This window comes from Ictidomys tridecemlineatus, chromosome 5, assembly GCF_052094955.1.
Source record: "Ictidomys tridecemlineatus isolate mIctTri1 chromosome 5, mIctTri1.hap1, whole genome shotgun sequence".
Lineage (NCBI taxonomy): Eukaryota > Metazoa > Chordata > Mammalia > Rodentia > Sciuridae > Ictidomys > Ictidomys tridecemlineatus.
In genome coordinates this window covers 5302741-5324549 of record NC_135481.1, presented here as the reverse complement: position 1 = coordinate 5324549, position 21809 = coordinate 5302741, and the positions used below count along the sequence as shown (strand labels likewise).

Here is a 21809-nt window from a genome sequence, read left to right as displayed (position 1 = left end):
ATCTTTAAGATGGAATTAATATCACAATGCTTAACCTCACAGCAGAGTTGCAGGAATTATGTAAACTGGTTTATTCCTCCAGTAGACATTGATGGAGCCCCATCCTGGGGTTCCAGTGCTGACGAAGACAAATGGATTGTCTGCTCTTCCGGGCTTTACCCCTGTGTCATACCTGCACCATCTTACAGATGACACCATGGAGTATAACAGGGCTGAACAACTTGCCCAAGGTCTTGCAGCCAGTTAATAATGAAATTTGTTTTCCCTTTCTGGCAGCCAATCTTCAGAACCCCAATATTTTTTTATCTTTGCAGGACTAGGGATTGAACCCAAGGCCTCATGCTTGGCAAGCATTCTACCACTGAGCTTCAGAATCCCAATTCTTGGGAGGTTTTTGTTTTCCTTTTTCTTCTTTGTTTTCCTTTCTCTTCTTTCTATATCCCCAGTCCTTTTTATTTTGCAACAAGGTATCACTAAGTTGCTGAGGCTGGCCTTGAACTTGTGACCTCCTGCCTCAACTTCCTAACAACTGGGATTACAGGCCTGTGCCACTGCACCTGTGCAGAACCCATGCCTTCAGTATATCTGGAGCACATAACAAAGTGCATGTTACATAGTAAGCACTTAAAAACAGAGATGATCTTTGTCGAGGACTTCATTGTCATTGCCATGTTTTCCAGAAGCCAGTTCTTAGAAGGCCTGGCATATTCAGTGGGATCCCTCTGTAAAGAGTATGAATCAGAGTGTTATGCTCTGCCCTATAAAGCAGCCCTCAGGGATGAGGTGGTGCCATCCCCTGTGCTCATGCTCCATATCTTGTTCTCAGCCTGCTCTGTGACTAGAACCCTGGACCCATTTCATCAGCATAGCCTCCTGAGCATCTTTTTAAGGTGCCTTGCCCTCTTTGTGCAACTGACCTGCCCTAGACCACCATCCAATCATGGCTGGAATCCTAGCAGAGCTTTTGCACCAGCCCCCTGCAATCCACCCTGCTCCTGGGGCTTTAAAAATGAGTCTTCATATTTGCTTTCCCTCTGTTACTCTTTTGCTCAAGATCTTCTCCTGGTTCCCCTTTGCCTGTTTTGTTGAGCTCATATCCTTTTCTCATCTGATTCTGTCCGATTTGCTCAGCCTCATTCTCATACATAACAGTGGCGATAGAACTGCTTTTCTCATTGCCTGTAAACCCCGGGCTTCACCCTGGCTCTGCCCAGTAATTGCCTTCCCTGGTCGCTCTGGTAGAATCAGTCTATCTTCTCTGCAAGCAATTCACCTACAGGGTGGAATTCTAGTCATTGTATATGCATCAGTTTCAGTGCTCCTAGAAGTTTTCTGTGACTGCAATAACAGATAACTATGGACTTCATGGCTTAACAACAGAAATTTATTCTCTTCCAGTACTTAAGGGCAAAAAGTCTGAAATCTGAACACTGACAGGGCCTCACTGTTTTCAGGGGCTCTGGAGAGCCTCTGTCCTTGCCTCTTCTAGCTCCCAGGGCCACCAGCATGTGTTGACTGTGACAGCATCTCTCTAGTCTGCCTCCATCACCATAGCATCTTTCTTCTGTCTTCTATCTCCCTCTGCCTTGCTCATAACACACTTATTGTAGATTGAGATCTCACCCAGATACCTCATGTTAGGATCCTTAATCACATTTGCCAAATCTTTTATCATGTAAGATAAGATTCACCGATTCCAGGAATTGGGACCTAATGTCTTTGGGGGCCATAACTCAGCCTAGTACAGAGCACATGGAGGGCATGGTTTAGACTGAATGGCACCTGCATGTGAGTACTCAGCAAGGCTCTTGGTTAGTAGATTAAACAAAGTGGATTTGTCAGAAAAGATGCAGGCAGAGCTGAAGGCTGCAACAAATGGTGCTAAGGATTAATCAGTAAATACTCACTTTTTCCTACTATTTTCATAGCGTTTCTTATTCCAGTTTAACCATACAGTTGCCTCACAATTGGAATCAGCCATTTGGAAATCAGAAATATGCAGAAAAGGGCTGGAGTTTTAGCTCAGTGGTAGAGCGCTTGCCACGCATGCATGAGGTGCTGAGTTCGATCCTCAGTACTACATAAAAATAAGTAAATAAAATAAAGATATTGTGTCCATCTACAACTAAAAAAATATTTTAAAATTATGCAGAAAAATAATTGTAATTGCCCTGAACATCTATGGACTTATTCCTTATAAGTTTCTAATGGCCCGCTGACATCAGCGACACTTGCTACACTTGCCCCTGGAGTGCTTCCCATGCGGTCCCTTTTACACCTCCATAGAGTAGGCACTCTCGCCATTCCCTTCTTTCAGCAAATCGGATAGAATCAGATGAGAAAAGGATATGAACTCAACAAAACATCTACGGACTTAGTTCTTAAACAATACAACCATGTATATAGATTTGCATTGTATTAGGTATTATGTCTTCTGGATGATTTAAATGGAAGGTTGTGTAGGATATATGCAAATCCTACACAACTTTATGTAAAGGACTTGAGCTTCTATAGATTTTTGATATCAAAAGGGTAGCAAGGCTATTAGTTAGGTTTCATTACTGTTACCAAAATGCCTGAACAGAACAACCTAGAGGAGGAAAAGTTTATCAAGGGCTCACTGTTCTAGAGGTTCAGTCCATGGACAGCTGACTCCATTGCTCTGGGCCCAAGGTGAGAAGAACATGAAGGTGGAAGGGCATGGCAGAAGAAAGCTGCTCGGCTCATGGTGGCCAGGAAGTGAGAAGTGGAAGCAAGGGACAAAATACAATCCCAGAGACATGCCCTCAGTGGCCTCCTTCTTCCAGCCAGGCCCCACCTGCCTATAGTTACCACCCAGTAATCCATTTAAATTATTAACCCATTATTAATCTCTCTAATAATCTAATCATTTCACCTCTGAACATTCCTACATTTTTCTAACATGAGCTTTGAGTATGACACCTGATAGCCAAACCATAACAGAAAGTCCTGGAAACAGTCCCCCTGCAGATACCAAGGATCAACTGTATTTATTGAGCATCTGCAGGGGCCAGCCACATCGTAGGTATGCCTACTTTCATTCTTTCAGCTTATAATCAACAAGGCTCTTAGGCTGTGTCCACCTGTGGAAAGGGCAAGGCAGGACAGGTGGCCTGCTGCAAGGACTGTTCTGCTACCTCCTTCCATGGCCTCTCTGGGCACCTGACCCTGCACGGCTGCCTTCCTTCTAGAAAGCTATACCCAGTGTTTTCATCTATTTCCAGTCTTTACACCTGCTTCTCTGACTGGACCTGCTCAGTGCCTGTATGGCCACCTAATCATTTTCCTGCTTTATCATTGTGGATGACAATTACCCAAATCAGTTTCTAATGGCCCACTGATGTCAGTGACACATGCAGCACTTGCCCTTGGAGTGCTTCCCATGTGGTCCCTTTTACACCTCCATGGGGCAGGTACTCTCGCCATCCCCTTCTTTCAGATGCAGAAACCAAGGCCCAGACAGCTTTGCACACTCAGGATCACACAGATGGTCAATGGCAGGGCCAGGATTTGAACCCAGATGGTCCCTCCAGGCCCTGTGCTCTTAACCAAAGCACACCTTGTCTCTCCAAAGGGTGCAGCATGATTCTCACTTCTGAGGGAGTCCAGAAAGCATAAAATGGGCAGCAGAACAGAAGATGAACTTAAACAACAAAAATCCAAGCATTTGGATGTAACTCATCTAATCCCCAGTCTTGCTCTCTTGCCCCATCTGGTGTTCAGTTTATGACTTGCAAGAACATGTTCTGGGGGCATTAGCATTGCTTGGACTGTGTGATATATGCCTCACTGTCCTTCAGATCTTCAATATGTAGATAGTTAAGGTCAGTTGTTTTTCTTTCTTGGTATCTGGAATTAAGTGGAAAACATATCCTAGCATCTCCTCTTTCTTTCCCTAAGAAATGCATATTCCACCCTGTCTGCCTCTGTGTCTCCATTTATTCAGTTTCTCACCATCATTGCTATTTGCTATGCTTGGTATAGAACTGCTCAACAAGACTGGCCAGGAGTCCCAGGGTGTAGAAGCAGCAAATCTTCATCCAGGACCATGGACAGTGGCCTAGGCAACTGTAGGAGGTAGTCTTGTTCTCTTTTCTTGCTTTGGAGTCCCAAAGAATCAGACCATGGTTATGTTTTTTCCTCTGCCCTTCTCCTTCTCCAAAACCTGGCTCAACCAATGATGTCTAATTCCACACTTTGACCTTGACCGGCCTATTGGGGTGGGGGCCTCCTCCATCTATAGAATGGAGAGCTCTCTGCTAACTCCAGATACTTGTACACTTTCTTCTTTCTGCCCAGGTCATACACCTGTCCCACCTTCCCCTCCCCACCATTCTGGATCCTTCATGTCTTCCTAAGGCCCCACACAAGTCCCACCTTCTTTAGGATTTCTGTTCCTCTCTCTAGCATTGATGTAGACTTTTCCCTTTTATTTGTATTGTACTTCCATAGATTGCTATGGAGTATAAGAGAAAAGGAAACAGCTAATGTATAGTCAAATCCCTATCTTGAACCAGAAGTCTATCTGCAAGCTATTTAGCTAAAAGAAGATCCATGATGAAGAAAAATGCATAGATAACAAGGATTTATCATGGCGGCATATTTCCTATGTGCTAGGCATTGTGCATATCACCTGATGTATTTAATTCCCATAGTACCATTGATCTCATTTATGTATGAGCCACTGGAGGTCCAGAGAGGTTAAGTAGCTGACCAGAATCACACAGCTAGCCCATGGCAGCTGTGGAATGCAGTCCAGCTCCCTTGGAATTCAAAGCCCACCACCTTTACCTCCCCAGGGATGTAAAACTTTCCCATTTCTACTCCCAGATCTTTCCCTTTGTTTTATTTAGTAGCATAAGGCAGGTGGACTCCCCTGAACCTCTAGTGGCAAAGAAATCCCTAATTTCAATCCTGGCTCTGCCACTAATTCACCTGGGGTGGCCCTGTGTCTCTGGGCCTCAGCATCTCCCCCACTGTTTGTAGTGAGGGTTTGCACCCTGACACACTGGCAGATGGGGCATATTGGAAAGCTAGAAAACAGCTATTGCTGTGGATTCCCATTCCTGTTGCTAGATGGTGTGGGGAGCAGGATCAGGATCCAGGAAGGGCCAGTGACTTGATGGGCTTAGCTTCCAGAGGAGATGGTGCACTTTGACCTCTCACTTCCAGAGTTGATGGAGCCCACCCCAGGGAGAAGCAGGAGAGCCGTCTTCCCCTTTGCTGGGACTAAGTTACATAATCTGGCTTGGGTGTGCACTTTCCCTGTCCTTGTCCCACTTGGGGCTCTGTCCCTTGCTGAATGCGCCTTTCCCTAGCTTTCCCTCTGGATTGGAGCACAGCAGGTGGGGGACTTGGAAGGACTCTGAGGTTCCTTCTCAGTATGTGCAGCGGGTAGTTCCTTTCATTCTCAAAACAAGCATTCTCAACTGAGGGTACCTGTGCTGTCCTGGGGACTTTGGCAACATCTGGAAATAATTTTGGTTGGCACAGAGGTGGACACTGGCATCCAGTGGGTAGAGATGAGGGATGCTACTAAATATTCTACAGAGCACAGGACAGACCCTCATCAGAAAGAAATGCCATTAGTTCCCAGATGGAGAAGCTCCCTGCTGTGCCAACTGGGAAGTGGGAGGATGACTGTCTGCCTAATGGTTTTTTGAAAAGTGATTGGCTGATTCACCATGTACCTTCATCTTGGAAGCAATCAAGGTCTTAGAGGAAGCAGCAGTGCCAGTGTAACTCCTGGTCCAACAAGAAACAATGCTGATTTCTTGATGGTGGCATGGAGGAGGGGGACATCCCATCTGTGTTTGCAGCATGCCAGAAAGAAGGCTCTTTGATATTGTTTAATGAATTCTGACAAGAGTCAGTTTTGCTTTAATTGGCTTTTTTTTTAAAACTCATTGAGCTGCATCCCCAGCCCTTTTTGATTTTTATTTTGAAACAGGATCTCACTAAGTTGCTAAGGGCCTCACTAAATTGCTGAGGCTGGTCTTGAATTTGTCATCCTCCTGTCTCAGCCTCCCCAAGATGCTGGGATTATAGGATTGTGCCACATCACCTAGCTAATGGACCTTTTTAAAATTTCCCCAGTGATATGGAAATTTGTGAAGTTTGAGATCCAAAAGTGACATAAAAATAGAATAGGCAAGGTTGTTGCTCTCTTCAAAGGGTGTCCCTGAGTATTAAGTGTCAGTGTACAGGTCATGGGATGCCCTGGGCCACAAGTGGCTGGCACAAACGTGCTGAATCTTGAGAGGGCAAGGGGCTAGGCTGGGATGGGCCTCAGGACCAAAACCCCTCGGGGAAGCCTCTGCAGGCTGGGTAAGCAACCTCAGAGCTGGCAGGTGGTGCTGAGGACGCCCTGAAAGCCTTTTCTCTGGGGCCAGGAAGGCTGCCTGAGGACATCACTGACCCCACTGTACCTTTAGTCTATGTGCAAGTGGCTTCACAGCAGGGTGCTTTGTGTTTCTTCTTTTGACTGCTGGGATCTTGTAACTGTGCTTTCTCCCTTTCATCTGGAGTAGCAGAAGGCGCAGCTCCCAATTTGGGGATGAGGGGATCTAGTGGTATTTTCATAGGTCTGGGCACCCCTACCATGGACCTGGTGGTCATTGTCTTAGAACTGCTCTGGTACCACCTCATCTGGCTTCTGCATGGCCCAGGAGTCTGAGAGCCTCTGCATTGACTAGACCCATGGGTCCATCTTGCTGAAGCCTCTTCCCCCTCCCCACCTGCCCTCAGGATGGCCTCAACCCCTTAACATGGTTTCTTGAAGCCCTTTGTAAGCTGGATTCCCAGGGAGCCCCACATGACCACTTACATAACAGAGGCAACCAATGCATCCCATGCCCATCCAGTGAACTCCCACCCACAGGTCGAGAGCTCTCGTGTCCTCTCCTTTCTGCTCCGCTGTCCTCCTATGCTGCCCTCTCTGCACTGTGTAGGCATCTCTCTTCTATCTTGTCCAAACCGGCTGCTCCCATTGAGTGGACCCTCAAGGGACAGCTTTTCTTCCTCTCTGCTGCAAGCTCACTCTTACTGAGGTGGAACTGAATGAAGTCAGTTAACATTTGTTGAACATCCCTGTCTTAGATGCTTCACTTTGAATCTTACCCAAATATTTCAGGTCCTCATAACCCTGAGAGGTTAGGACTATTGTTTCTATTGGCAGACGAGGGGTTGAATTCTGAGGGAAAACACATTACCTCTAAGCAGGGCACAGAGGACACATTGCTGTAATTACACCCCTGTAATCCCAGCAACTTGGGAGGCTGAGGCAGGAGAATCACAAGTTCAAGGTCAGCCTCAGCAACTTCTTGAGGCCCTAAGCAATTAGCAAGACCCTGTCGCAAAATTTAAAAAAAAAAGTAAAAAGGACTGGAGATATGGCTCAGTGGTAAAGCACCCCTGGTTTCAAGCCCCAGTACAATTAACAAATAACCACATTGCCCCTAGTCACCCAGCTTGTTACTGTTGTAATAGCTGCCACTTTGTAGGCCTTTACTATGGCCAGGCACTATTCCGAGTTTTCTCTGTGTGAGCTCATTACCTTTGTAGCAAGCCTGTATGGTGAGTGTTGCCATTAGGCCTATTTCACAGAAGAGAAAGCTGAGGTCTAGAGGGATCCAGGGTCTCAGGCCCAATAGGTAAAACCAGGATTTGAACATGGGCAGTCTGGCTTCAGGCTAATTGGCAGACCTAGGATATGAATCCAAACTCATGTGGGGAGAGTTGGTCACTGTCAGGAAAGCTGTTGAGCCTTGTAGTGCCTCTGGGTGTCTGCATCTGTGGGGAGGGCCCAGAGCTCCAGCTAAGCCCCCTGCGTGGCTCTCTCCAGCTTCTGGGGAGGGTTATTGATCTGTGAAGACTTGTGTTGGTTACTCTGATGGTCCTCTCCTGAATGGGCCTAGCTGTGCTGACCGGCCCTGCAGCTGCCTGGGTGTTGTTTGGGTGAGGCCAGGGCTCCATCTCTGATCCTGTCCTCATCTGTTATAGGACACTGCCAGGGGAACGGTCACCGCATCGGCTTTGGCCAGTGTACTGGAAAAGTGCTGCCTGCTCTCTCGCCTGCATGAGGCACTCTGCCATCCTGGAAGCAAAGGCCCCCCCACCCCACCAGGCCTTGGTAACAGGCTTCCCTCTGGGGCGCAGGTCTGTTCTTCATTCAGGAATGAATAAAGCCACAGTGTTTTATCCCCATGCTCCGAGGCCTGCACTGCAGTAGGCCCAGTGGCGTCCGTCATACTCCTGATTTGATCCAGTGGGCTAGGGTGCGTGCTGTTCCTAGGAGGTGTCCATTCATTGACTCTTTTTCACGAGTGAGGTCTTGGTAGAGTTTTCTCATCAGAGATCCCAGGACTCCCAGTATTTCCTGAATTGGTCAGGGTTCTCCAGAAAAACAGAACTGACAAGATGCATGTGTGTGAATGAGTATGTGTGTGTGTGTGTGTGTGTGTGTGTGTGTGTTTGTGTGTGTGTGTGTGGAGAGAGAGAGAGAGAGAGAGAGATTGAGAGATTGATTTACTTCAACGAATTGGCTCATGTGATTCTAGAGGCTGGCAAGTCCAAAGTCTGCAGGGTGGATTGACTGGCAAAATCCCCTATTTCCCTGGGGCACCAGTAATTTTTCCCTTAAGGCCTTCTTCCTTTATGGAGGGTCCTCTGTTTTGCTCAGTCTGCTCATGTAAATGTTAATCTCATCTAAAAACCACTTTCACAGAAACATGTAGAATAATGTTTGACCACATTTCTGGTACTGTGGCCTGACTAAGTTGATACGTAAAGTTGCACATCACAGCACTCCTAGGTGTCCAGTATCTGTTGGGCTGACTGATCTAGGAACAGAAAGGGCACAGACTTGGTTCCAGAACCTGTGGCTGTCATCATGTGATAAACCCTGGGAAGGATCCCCAGTCCTCTGTGCATCTCTGAACTGTGGTGGGAAAGGAAGGAACCATGGGGTAGCTTTCCTCCTTTTGAGCCCACCAGAGCCAGGAGAGAGCCTTGCCCCCTCTCTCTGCCCCACTCATTGCAGACAGACAGCCCGGGTCCTCACCTGTTTCCTGGGTGACCACAGGGAGAGAAGATACCCGGCAGTGACCTTTGTTGGGCCTGATGAGCCTTACACCACGGCAGACGGATGAGGATGCAGGTCCTGCACATTAGGTCATGTCATCCATTCATTCATGCAACAAATATTTATTGAACACCTTCCATGTGTTAGGCACTGATCTAGGGACAAAAGACACAGCAGTTACTAGAATAGCCCACCCCCCTACCCTTGGGAAGCTTACATTCTAGTGGAAGGAGATAGACAACAAATAGGGAAAGGTATGTGGTCGGGCAGATGGTAAATTCAATAGAATATTAGGGGATATGCAGACTATTATAGGTATGCTGGTCAGAGAAGGCCTTGATGCCTTAGGTTCTTAGTGCAACTCTGTCAAAGAGCTGAAGGAAATCAAGGAGCAAGCCAGATGGATATCCAGGGCACAGTGTTCCAGGAATGGGGATCAATCCTGAGGACCAAACTTGCTTATCATTTCTAAGGAGCACCAAGGAGGCTGGTATTTCTCTCTCACAAGAAAGCATCTGGGATTAGAGAGATTAGGGAGTTGGTATAGCAGCTCCACAAAGTCATTAAAGATATTTCTTCTGCTCTGCCATCTTCGGCAAGTGATACAAAGAGGCTACTGGAACTCCAACCAGCACACCATAGTTCCAGCCTAGCAAAAGGAGAAAGCAAAGAGGTGATATGAATTAAATAGTCTGGGGCTGGGACTAAGCAGTTTTGTTAGATCAAGCTGTGTAACACAAGCTTAAGAACCCCTTGAAAAAATTCATTCTATTGTATCTCAATCAATATAGATAATCAAAGACATTCATTCACTTTTGTCTCTGAGGAAAGTATGGTACACTTTTACTGCATTACCTCAGAGATTTCCAGGTATGCTATCATGTCCTATGGGTCCCTGATCATCTTGACAGAATTTCATGGATGGCTGTTGTATTATGAGTAGGAACTAGCAAGCACTGAAGGACACATGCTGGCCAGAAGGGGAGAGGAACCCCCCTCCAACATCTGTGGAATCTCAGGGAGCTGCCACACAAGGTTTTTTGTTTTTTGTTTTTTTTTTAATTTTAGCAGCCTGGGACATGTTGGGATATCCCTCTAAGATGAGAAATGTGTTGCTTCACCTTGCATAATCCATCATGGAGTAAGAGGCTTAGTGGTTAATGGGTCTCTTTGGATTTTTGAAGCAATGCATAGAACATGTTGTGTGCCTATCTGATGCATTTGCTGGGTGTGTCATATTGCTGCTGGTTTTGAATGGGGCCCAGAGTAGCAAAGGGCTCTAGAACAGGTCGGTACTATAGCGTAAGATATTCTGCCATTTAGGCCTAAAGAGTCAGAAGACCTCTGGAATTGGAGTGTCTGTGGCAGATGAGGATGCTGTATGGAGCTTCTACTCATCCTCAGAAGGAGAATTTCAATGCTTACCTCATTGTGCAACAGTGGAAGCCTGCCCACTAAATGCCAGCCAGAGGGCATCCACTGCAGAAGCAGTTCTCAGTTATCAGGTGGATGAGGTGATCCAGTCTTGGGTGCCACAGCTCTTTCCCTGGCCACTGTGGGTTTTTTAAATGGCATCATGAACAAAATGGCCATAGTGGAAGGGATAGAGGCTATACGTGGACTCAATAACATGGACTTTCCCTCACCAGGTCTCAGCGTTTTCTATCACTTTGGATTTGCAATGGGGATGAAATTTTATCAGCATATGGTCACTTAAGAACCTACAGAAAAAAAAAAGCCTACAGAACTACATGCCTTGGAAGGATCCAACACCCCAGTCATCTGCAGAGGATCTCCCTCTGGCCTTGCCTTAACCACTGGGCATTCAGTAACAGACTTTAGACAGGTGACCTCTCAAGGGCAAGGCCTCTCAAGGCCACAGCTGTCCTAGCAACCTTGATCTTTTTGCTGACTTTTCCTTCTCCCTGCAGATTATCTCCAAGTGCCTGAAGGAAAAAACAGTAGGACTCAAAGTCAAGGGTTATCAGGAGGCCAGATCACCTAGAGCTTGTTTTGCAGATTGAGTGAAACTACACTGATTAATCTGAAGAGAACTGCCATTTTTATGATATTGAGTTTTCTTATCCTTGAAAATGACTTTTCAATAGTTCTGTGGAATAGGAGTATTTGGAAAAAAGATGAAGCATATTAGATAAGGCAAGGTCAGGAAAATCCCTGAATACTAAATTCTAAATACTCAGGAGTTTGAAATATATGCTGTGGCCAGTGGGTCTTAATTAGGGGTGATTTTGCCCCCAGAGGACATTTTTCAATGTTTGGAGACATCTTGTTTTCACACAGGAGGCTGGCAAGAGTCATATTAGAATCAAGTAGAGGCCAAAGAAGCTGGTAAATGTCCTACAGATCACAAGACAGCCTTCCACAAGAAAGGATTAACCATTCCCAAATGTGACTAGTGCTGAAGTCTAAAGATCTAGTAAGAGAAACAGATAAGCCAACTGCAGTGTCACATGCCTGTAATCCTAGCACTCAGACGGCTGAGGCAGGACAATTGCAAGTTCAAGGAGAGACTCAGCAACTTAAGTAACTCAGGGAGAACCTTGTCTCTAAATAAAATATAAAAAAGAGCTGGGGATGTGAATCAGGAAGGAAGAGCCCCTGGGTTCAATCCCTGGTACCAAAAAAAAAAAAAAAGAAAGAAAGAAAGAAAGAAAGAAATAATAAATTTACTATCTATGCATACATATAACCCACCGATCTGGGGAGATATACAGGCAGTATTTAGATTATGGATTGAATTGCCAAGAAATACACAGTTGCACACACAGATTTGAGAGTTACAAACATAGGGTTGATAGTTGAAACCGGAGTAGAAAACACTGCCCAGGGAGAGAGTATGAATTCCTATGAATAGAATAATTTCTACCCTACAATTTTCTTCTTATGCATTTGTGCAATTGTGCAGTCTACGTTTTACGTGATATCAGCTATGTACTGCTACAGTAATGAGATGCAATAAGCTACGTGAAAACCTAGTAGATTCCCAAAAGAGGAAAAAAAAAAAGAAGATATGGAATAGATTTTGGAATGGTTGGTTACAAGCAGCAGTTAAGGGGAGTAACTTAGAGGTACATTTTTCATTACACAAGATGATTCTCCACCTTTAGCCAGATAGGATTATGAAATCTGCCTCTGGCCACTTTGGAGCTAAAGCCAAAGAATAGGAGAGCGCAGGAGCCAGGCTACAGCACTCAGCGCGAATGCCAAGACAATCCGCTTTGCTAACACCTGCTATATGTAGACCATGGAGCGTGGCCCTTGTGGATGATGACACGGAAAGATCATTTATAGAAGAAGAAACTGAAAGCTGGAGAAGGATAAGCAACTAGCTAGGTCACGACAATAGGTATGAAGATGCGAATCATACGCCGAACTGTAAAACTAACTTGACTGCTGTCAAAATACACCAGAATTTAAGCCATCAATCAAGATGGGCAGAGACCTTTATTAATCTGGTTACTAACAATAACGACTCTTTGGGAACACTTAAAATTTACCACGGGCGACTAGAACAGGCACATTCGGGTGCCCTCCTTTTAAGGACGCGCCAACATAAAGAAAAAAGAAAAAAACAAACAAACAAAAAACCTTCGAGCCTAGAACGAAAGAAAGAAAGCTCCAAGAACCAATACCAAAGGAGCGCGAATTATCGCGAGAATTTATCAACCTCGCGTAGGCGCCGCGCCATTCGCGAGCCAAACTCTCGCGAGAACGTCTGCTCCTTCGTAGAGACTTGGCGCGGCCGGAACGCCTGGGATATGGCCCGCCTGGTGCCGTCCTGGACCCGGTTAGACAAACAGCAAGAACGGGACGTGCGAGAGCTCATCCGGCGTGTGTCTGGCCTCCAAGACGAGGCAGATCCCAACTTCCAGCTGGCCCTGAACTTCGCCTGGTCCAATTTCAGGTATGCGGCATGCGAGCCCTGCTCTTGGGTCCTGGCTGCCCGCCGCCGCCGGGGCCGCCTGCAGGGTCGCGGCGGTGCGTGCGGCTGGACCGTGGGAGGGTGGAGTGGGCGCCTCCCTCTAGGGGAACCCTTGCGGGCGTTGCTGCTTACTGCGGCTGCAGTTGCGCGGCGCCCAATTGTCTCCTGGGTCCCTTTCGCGGATGACACGCAGTTTAAACGGTGAATGGGTCATGAAGTGTCGGCCCCGTTAGCATTGGTCGCGCTTCAAGCGAGTGGGTCTACTTCTGTTCTCTTCCCTGCTGTCCGCACCGCGCTTAGCGCAGTACGCTGCACATCAAAAATAATTGTTTTGAACGGATGGGTAAGTGAATTTTGGAGCTGTTTACTGTTGTCTCCCACATCTCCATCTCCAGCTAGAATGTAAGTAACCTAAAACGATTATTGGCACATCCTGTGCTAAGTCATTACTACAGTTTTTGATTATGGGTTCTCTTATAAGTAGTTCTTAAGATTTATACATTTTAGATAAGTGGAGTCGCATCTCCAGTTTTCCTTTATGGAAAATGTAAATTAGACAATACTGTTATGATCATTACCATAATGGAATTATTGCTAAAAGAATGTCAATGTTAACATTCTATCTATTTAATTTCAGTAAGAACAATTCTATATGCTGGGGACTAAAACTAGTGCCTCATGCATGCTAAGCTCAAGCTCTACTACTGAGATTCACCTCCAACTCACAAAAATATTCTTAAATAGTGAATAGTTTTTCAAAATGTTACATAAATTACCTACTTGGTTTATGAGAATTGAGGGCTTTCAGATTCATATAAAGCAAGTCAAATTTCTGAAATAAACTCATATGTGGGGCTGGGGTTGTGGCTCAGCGGTAGAGCGCTGGGTTTGATCCTCAGCACCACATAAAATAAATAAATAAATGAGTGAAACAAACTCATTTCTTAAATGTAATTTATAAAAAGCAAAGTTTGAAATAGCTCATCTAGCACAGAAACTTAAATGCTGCCTCCCAAGAAATTTTTCCATTAATATTTTAAATGTCAGTGAACAAATAGTCATAATTTTTGAATTGGGAGAGACATAAGAAGTTACTATTTTCTTTTATAGGTTGAGAACTAAACTATAATAGGTAAAGTGGTGTTACACCCAGCCATTTACTAGAATAGAATTAGATGTGTTATTAAATAGTGGAATCTACTTTTAAGTACAGATTGCTGGCTTTGCTATTAAACAATGGAAAACCAGACTTAAGTAAGCAGTGGTGCTTTAATAGAAGAAAAATGAATGGATCATGTTTATATTGTTAAAATTGTGATCATTTTCTGAGCCCTAAAAAGTCAGAAATGAAAGAGGGATACCCTCTATCCTTAAGAAAGACAAAGACAAAAGTTAGTAACATTATGATGTATAGTAGGGATTCTTAACCTGAGAGTCTGAAGAGAATTCAGGTATTTGTGAATTCAGATGAGGAAAAAAAAAATCACACTAACCTAGGACTGAAAAGTAATTTTTTTTTCATCAATTTTTTTCGTCAATTACGAACAAAGACAACAAACCTTAGTGGTATCAGTTTATATGACTTTGTCACCAGTAGAAATCACATTATTTTCATATCATATTATAGTTGCAGGTATTTCTAAATATTGTTTGTTGTTACTTTAATGATAGATCTTGGACTTATTTCTAGATCTTATTATTTAGTGACTTAATAAATAGATCTGTTAATAGATCATAGAGTTTTTAGAATTTGATGACTATATTTCAGTACACTTGGTTTTCTTTGCATTTTGTTTTGTGCATTAAAAAATATCACTCAGGGCTGGGGATATGGCTCAAGCAGTAGCGCGCTTGCCTGGCATGCGTGCAGCCAGGGTTCCATCCTCAGCACCACATACAAAGAAAGATGTGTCCGCTGAAAACTAAAAAATAAATATTAAAATTCTCTCTCTCTCTCTCTCTCTCTAAAAAAAAAAAAAAAAATCACTCAGGGAAGGTGTCCTTAAGTTTCACTGGCCTTCACTCTGGCATTATAAAGATCAGGAACAAGCTGGGTGTGGCAGTGCACACCTGTAATCCCTACAGTTCAGGAGGCTGAGGCAAGTTCAAGGCCAGCCTCAGCAATTTAGCAAGGCTCTTAGCAACTTACTGAGACCCTGTCTCCATTTAAAAAAAAAAAAAAAGCATTTAGAAGGGGCTGGAGATGTGGTTCAGTTGTAAAGTGTCCCTGGGTTCGATCCCTGGTACCAAAAAAGAATTTTTTTTTCAGGAATACCTGATAAAGAATATATTTTACTGGACTTAGACACTTAGACATAGGGCCTTTTGTGAAGACAAAGGAACCAGAAGACGGGGTTGGGAGGCTCGGAGTGCACCTGTGTCCTGAGGAAAGAATGCCTGAGTATTCTCTCAGACGTGGTGATTGTTTGCCTGCCTGATGGTGGAGCAGTGATGATAGAGGTGCACGCTGGAAATGTATAGCAAAATATAGCATACATGGGGATATGGAGAGCTATGAGGTGACTCTTCTTAGCTGTATGACAAAATTGGCATAAAAAAATCACATTTTATCTTTATTAGATTTCATCGTTTCTTGGATGTCAACAGCCACAAAATAGAAAAGACAATAGAAGGGTAAGTTGGTTCTATATGTATGTGTATATATAGGTATATATATTCAGAAATATGTGAATTTCTTATTAATCTTCTTGTTAATGTCTTTATAACCTTTAGTGAATTTTTTAATATATTTTTATATTTTTTATATATTTTAGAATTTATGAAAAATTTATTATTCATTCTGATCTCAGCAAAGCTGCTAGTTGGAAGAAATTAACTGAGGAATTTCTAAATTCATCACTTCCCAGCATAAAAGAAATAAAGGTATGCTTCCAGTTATGAGATCTCCATTGTATATTTCACATTTTTTCAATCTGATTATTGTCAGCTTATTTTTGTGAATATTTAATCATTCATTCTATTTTAATATTATCCACTAGCTAGAAGGTGATCTCCTGGAAGTTGACTTAAATGTTGCCATCAAATAAGTTTGCTTCAGGTTTGTTATGAAAAGAAAAAGCATGTTCTTATTTATTCATCTTCTTGCCTTCAATGTACTGTGGCTATCAAGATCCACGATTGGTACAAATCATAGCACTTTCTGGATATCTTAAAACTTCCAAATGGCTTCTCAGCATTTGGTAACAACTGCATATTCTTATTTAGTAGATGCCAGATACACTTTGATAGTGTGTCATTGGGCCTCAAAAGAACAATGATTTACTAGAAGGATTCACAGAACTCAAAAGCTGATACCCTCACTGTTTTTAATGGCTTATTGCAGTGACAGGATTCAGGATAAACTCAGCAAAGGGACAAGGTACGTAGAGCAGAAACCAGCACAAGGGGCTGGGGATGTGGCTCAAGTGGTAGCGCGCTCGCCTGACATGCGTGCAGCCCGGGTTCGATCCTCAGCACCACATACAAACGAAGATGTTGTGTCTGCCAATAACTAAAAAATTAAAAAAAAAAAAAAAAAAAAAGAAACCAGCACAAGCCTCAGGTGTCCCTTCTCAGTAGTCACACAGAGATGCACTTAATTCTTCTAGTAACAGTGCATGACAACGTGTGTAAAGTATTGCCAACCAGGGCATTCACCTGAGCTTTGGTGTCCAGGATTTTTATTGAGGTCAGTCTTCGAAGCATGTAGTGCCCATATGGCTTCCCTTAACTACTCAGACTCCAGCCCCCCAGAAGTCAAACTGAGGGCCTCTGGCACATGAAACAGACATTTACATTAATTCACATTGTTAGCATTAACTGTGGTCACACTGACAGAGCATGGTCCAAGCCTTTGGCAGACACACTCTTCTTAGCAGGGTTTAATAGGGAGAGCTGGGGTTGTGGCTCAGTGGTAACGCGCTTGCCTAGCATACGTGAGACACTGGGTTCGATTCTTAGCACAACATACAAATAAATAAAATAAAGGTCCATCAACAACTAAAAATATTTTTTAAAAAAATAGGTATCTGCCAGGAGCCCATCTAGGGTCATCAAGGATCATCGGGGATGCGGGATATTAAGGGGTTAAGCAACCTATACGTACTCAGTTAACCTTTTTACTGTTCACCTATTCACTCATTTAATCTTCACAATAACTTCTGATGAATATTCTATTATTGATAGGCTTTCTTATTTGTTAACACTGTGGAAATTGGTATCATACAGAAGAGAGATTTAAGACTGAGATGTCAGTGGTAGAGGGCTTCCCTGGTATTCTTGAAGCCCTGGTTTTATCCTTAGCACCACAAAAAAAAAAAAAAAAAAAAAAGAGAGAGAGAGAGCTTTAGATAATTTTTAGATAATTTTTTATATAATTTTTAAAAAATTGTCCATCAGTTTAAGGAAATGGTTCTAAAGGTATTTCAGGAAGAAAGAGGGAGTGGAAGTGTTTTGAATCCATGCCCTAAGGACTAGAAATGCATTTCTATGCACTTTAGTCTAAGGACCACTTGGGAAGAGGAGGTAGATCTTTTTTAGATACCTTGGCTAATTTTACTTTCTAAGTAGACTTTATGTGTTAGTCAGCTTTCTATTGCTGTGGAAATTTTCTCAGAAAAACTGAGAAATTCAGTTTAAAGGAGGAAAGATTTATTTTGGCTCACAGTTTCAGAGGTTTCTGTCCATGATCAGTTGGCTCTATTGCCTTTGGGCATGTAGCAAGGCAGTATGTGATAGGCAAATTGCACCTGACAGAGGAGACTACTCACCTCGTGGTGGCCAGGAATCAGAGAGAAAGAGAGGAAGAGCCTAGGGCCCCAGTGTCCTTTTCAAGTGCATGCCACTAATAACCAAACTACCTTCTACTTGGCCCCACCACCTTCCATAAACCCCATAGGCAGATGACCAAGCCTTCAACACATGACTTTAGGGGACAATTAAGAAACAAACCATAACACTGTAGAACGGAATAATTTAGGTGTCATTATACTATAATATGAATAATAAAAGTAATGGCAAGCTTTTTTGTAGCACGTACTATTTTCTAAGCAGTGTTTATCCCATGGAAGACCATTTTCAATATGTATTATTAATATCCCCATTCCAACACAGCAAATGTTTCAATCTCAGTTTAATTTAAATTAAAATACAGTCACTGTCCCTTAGTGACAGGGATGCATTTTGAGAAATGCATCTTTATGTAGTTTTGTCATTGTGTGAGTGTTGCAGAATAAACTAACCTAGGTGGTACAGTCTTACTGCTCACATAGGCGATATGGTATATAGTTTGTAGGCTATAAACCTGTACAGCATGTCAGTGTGTGTACTGTAGGTAACTTGTCATGATGGTTTTTATGTATCTAAACTTATCTAAACAAAGAAAAGGTCCAGAAGAAATATGTATAAAAATTTTAAAATGCACACTTCTATAGGGCACTTGCCATGTATGGCACTTATAGGACTGAAAATTGCTCTGAGTGTATAAGTTGAGTGCGTGGTGAGTGAAATGAGGGCCTAGGACATGATTGTGAACTACTGTACACTTTATTCACTCAGTACATTTAGGCTACACCACATTTATAGAAAAAAGTTTCTTTCCTCAATAATAAGTTGACCCAGCCAGGCACGTGGCTCTCGTCTATAATCCCAGCAGCTGGGGAGGCTGAGGTAGGAGGATGGCTAGTTGAAAGCCAGCCTTAGCAACGGCAAGGTGCTAAGCAATTCAATGAGACCCTGTCCCTAAATAAAATACAAAATATGGCTGGGGATGTGCTTCAATGGTCAGGTGCCCCTAAGTTTAATCCCTGGTACCCCCCCACTCAAAAAATAATAAGTTGACCTGGAAGGCATTGGGGTACACACCTATAATTCCAGTGACTTGGGAGGCTAAGACCCTCTCAAAATAGAAACAGGAAAAAAAAAAAAAAAAGAAAAACTTAGGATATAAAGAAAGAAAAAACTTTTGTAAGGTAGTGAACTATATTTGTGTTTTAAGCTAAGTGTCACTACAAAACAGTCCATTAGAAAAAATTAAGGTTTATAAAGTAAAAAACGTTACAGTAAGACCAGGTTAACTTTTTTTTTTTTCTTAAGTCCTGGGAATTGAACCCAGGTCTTCTCTGCCACTAAACCACATCCCCAATACTTTTTATTTTTGGTATTGGTGATTGAAACCAGGGGTACTTTGTGTGGGACATATGACTTCATTCCTTTTTGTTTGAATTGCTGGTTTATATGGTAAGCTTAGATTTAACCTTTTAAGAAACTGCTAACTTGTTTCTCAAAGTTATCTTGTCATTTTACATTTCTACTAGAAGTGTATGAGGGTTCCAATTTCTCCACATCCTTCCTACACTTGTCATTGTCTCTCATTTTGAGAGACAATATATTACTCCCTAGGAGTATGTAGTACTATCTCATTGTGGTTTGATTTACCTTTCCCTAAAACCTAATGATGTTGAAAATCTTTTCAAGAACTTTTGAGCTTTTTAGCCAAATGTATGTTTCCTGTGGTGTCCATTCAAGTCTTTTGCCCAATTTTAAATGGATTATTTTGTTTTATTGTCTTATCAGAGTTGCTAATTGCTTACATATTTTTCATGCAAGTTCTTTATCAGAAAAATTATTTATAAATATTTTCCTCTAGTTTCTAACTTGTCTTTTCACTTTGTTAAGTCTTTTTTTTTAAGTAAAAAGGTTATAAATTTTAATGGAGTATATTTGTTAATTTCTTTTATAGCTTATGCTTTTGGTATTTTATCTAAGAACTCTTAGCCTAACCCAAAGCCATCAACTTTGAAGTTTTATGTTTTTAGCACTTGCATTTAGGTCTGTGATCCATTTTGAGTTAATTTGTTGTATATGTTGTGAGAAAAGGGTCTAAATTAACTTTTTCTTTTCTTTTTTACATATGATTATACAATTCTCCCAGTACCATTTGTGAAAAGGTTATCATCATCTGTCTATCAAATTGATTTAGCACTTTTTCAAAAACAAAATAAATTTTTTTTTTAAATATAAGAATAGGGATTGGAGATGTAGCTACTGTAGCCACTTGCCTAGCATGCCCAAGTTTCTGTCCCCAGCAACATACACACACATACACACAGAAAGAAGTAAAGATATATTGCTGGATTCTGAATTGTTTCATTGTTCTGTATACCTATCTTTATTACTTCATAGTAAGTTTTTCACTTGGGTAATGTAAGTCCTCTGTCTTAATTCATTTAGGCTGCTATACCAAAATACCATAGACTAGGTGGCTTTTATAAACTATAGAAATTGATTTCTCGTGGTTCGAAGGGTAGAAATATAAGTCAAGGCCGTGGCAGATTTGGTATGTGGTGAGGCTGCTTCCCAGTTTACAGTTAGTCATCTTCTCTCTGTGCTCTCACCTGACAGAAGAGCTGAAGGATTCCCAGAGCCTTCCTTATTAGGACACTATCTCATTCAGTAGGGCTCTGCTTTCAAAGGCCCCAGTTCCTAATCCCATCCCTGTGGAGGTTAGGATTTCAACATGAAATTCTAGGAGAACATAAATGTTTAGACTTAGCACCCGCTGCTGAACTCTGGAACACACCTATAACCCAGCAACTTGGGAGGTTGAGGCAGGAGGATTGCCAAGTTCAAGACCAGACTCAGCAATTTAGCAATGCCCTCAGCAATTTGGTGAGATCCTGTCTCAAAATAAAAAGGACTAGGGCTGTAGCTCAGTGGTAAAGTGCCCCTGGATTTAATCCCCAATACCAAACTAAACAAACATCCTCCAGCTTTGTTCTTTTTTTAAATTGTTTTATCTCTTATGGACCTCTTGAATTTCCATGTACATTTTAAAATATTCTAAATTTCTACAAAAAGCCTCCTAGAATTTTTGTAGGGATTGTGTTTAATCTAGATTAATTTAGAAAGTACTGCCATCTGTTATGGGTTGAATTGTGTCCTCCAACAAGATATGTAAAAGTTCTATCACCTAGTACCTATGAATGTGATCTTATTATAGGGTCTATGATGATGTAACAAGTTGGAATGGAGTTATCCTGGATTAGAGTAGGCCTTAACCTCATAACTAGTGTTCTTATGAAAACAGGGAAATTTGGACACAGTCACACATAGAACGGTCGTTATCTGACAGTGGAAGCAGAGGTTGGAATGGTGCTTCTGCAAGTGCCAGGGAATGTTAGCAACCACCACAACTATCAGAAGCTAGGGAGAAGCAAGCAAAATCCTTCATTGCAGACTTCAGAGGGAGCATGGCCCTACCAACTCCTTGTTCTCAGACTTCAACCTCCACAACTGTTAGAAAATAAGTGCTTTTTGCTTTAAACCATCCAGCAGTCTTGGCTTTTAATGATAGCAGTCTTGGGAAATCCCTTTTTTAGCTTTTTTTTTTTTTTTTTTTTTTTTAGTCCCAGCAGACTGGTCTCGTAAATTCAGCTAAAAAGGATTCCCTTTGCTTCTACTTTATAGAAGAGATTATAGAGATATGATTTTAGTCCTTCTTTAAATGTTTGGTAGAATTCGTCAGTGAAACCATGTGGCTTGGTGCATTGTTTTAGAGGGTTCTCAAATTGTTGATTTAATTTCTTTAATAGATACGAATATCTTCTAAGATTTATTAATCATTGTGTGAATTTTGGTAAATTGCATCGTTCAAGGAATTGATCCATTTCATCTAAATTATCAAATTTGTAGGCATTGAGTATTCATAATACTCCTTTATTATCCTTTGTAATGTCCGTAGAATCAAGAGTGATGGCCTCTCTT

The 21809-nt window shown here is 42.5% G+C and overlaps 2 protein-coding genes across 5 annotated transcripts in view; both read left to right on the top strand.

Annotated features, from left to right (window-relative positions):
- Nucleotides 1-8226, top strand: part of Fah (fumarylacetoacetate hydrolase) — a 34329-nt gene extending 26103 nt beyond the window's left edge. Inside the window, exon 14 of the mRNA XM_005316883.5 lies at nt 8023-8226. Coding sequence (XP_005316940.1) covers nt 8023-8102 — 80 coding nt within the window. The 3' untranslated portion in view covers nt 8103-8226. The remainder of the gene's footprint in view (nt 1-8022) is intronic.
- Nucleotides 8227-11756: 3530 nt separating this feature from the next.
- The window catches only part of Tubgcp5 (tubulin gamma complex component 5), a 37153-nt gene continuing 27100 nt past the window's right edge, over nt 11757-21809 (top strand). For 2 of the 4 annotated variants that reach the window (XR_013438664.1, XM_078049121.1), the window contains exons 1-3: nt 11757-13028; nt 15627-15680; nt 15821-15929. Coding sequence is in view for 3 of the 4 variants with exons in the window: in XM_078049121.1 (XP_077905247.1) it covers nt 12883-13028; nt 15627-15680; nt 15821-15929 (309 nt within the window). In the remaining variant the exon portion in view is untranslated. The remainder of the gene's footprint in view (nt 13029-15626; nt 15681-15820; nt 15930-21809) is intronic. The other 2 variants (XM_078049122.1, XM_078049120.1) reach the window with 2 other exon arrangements.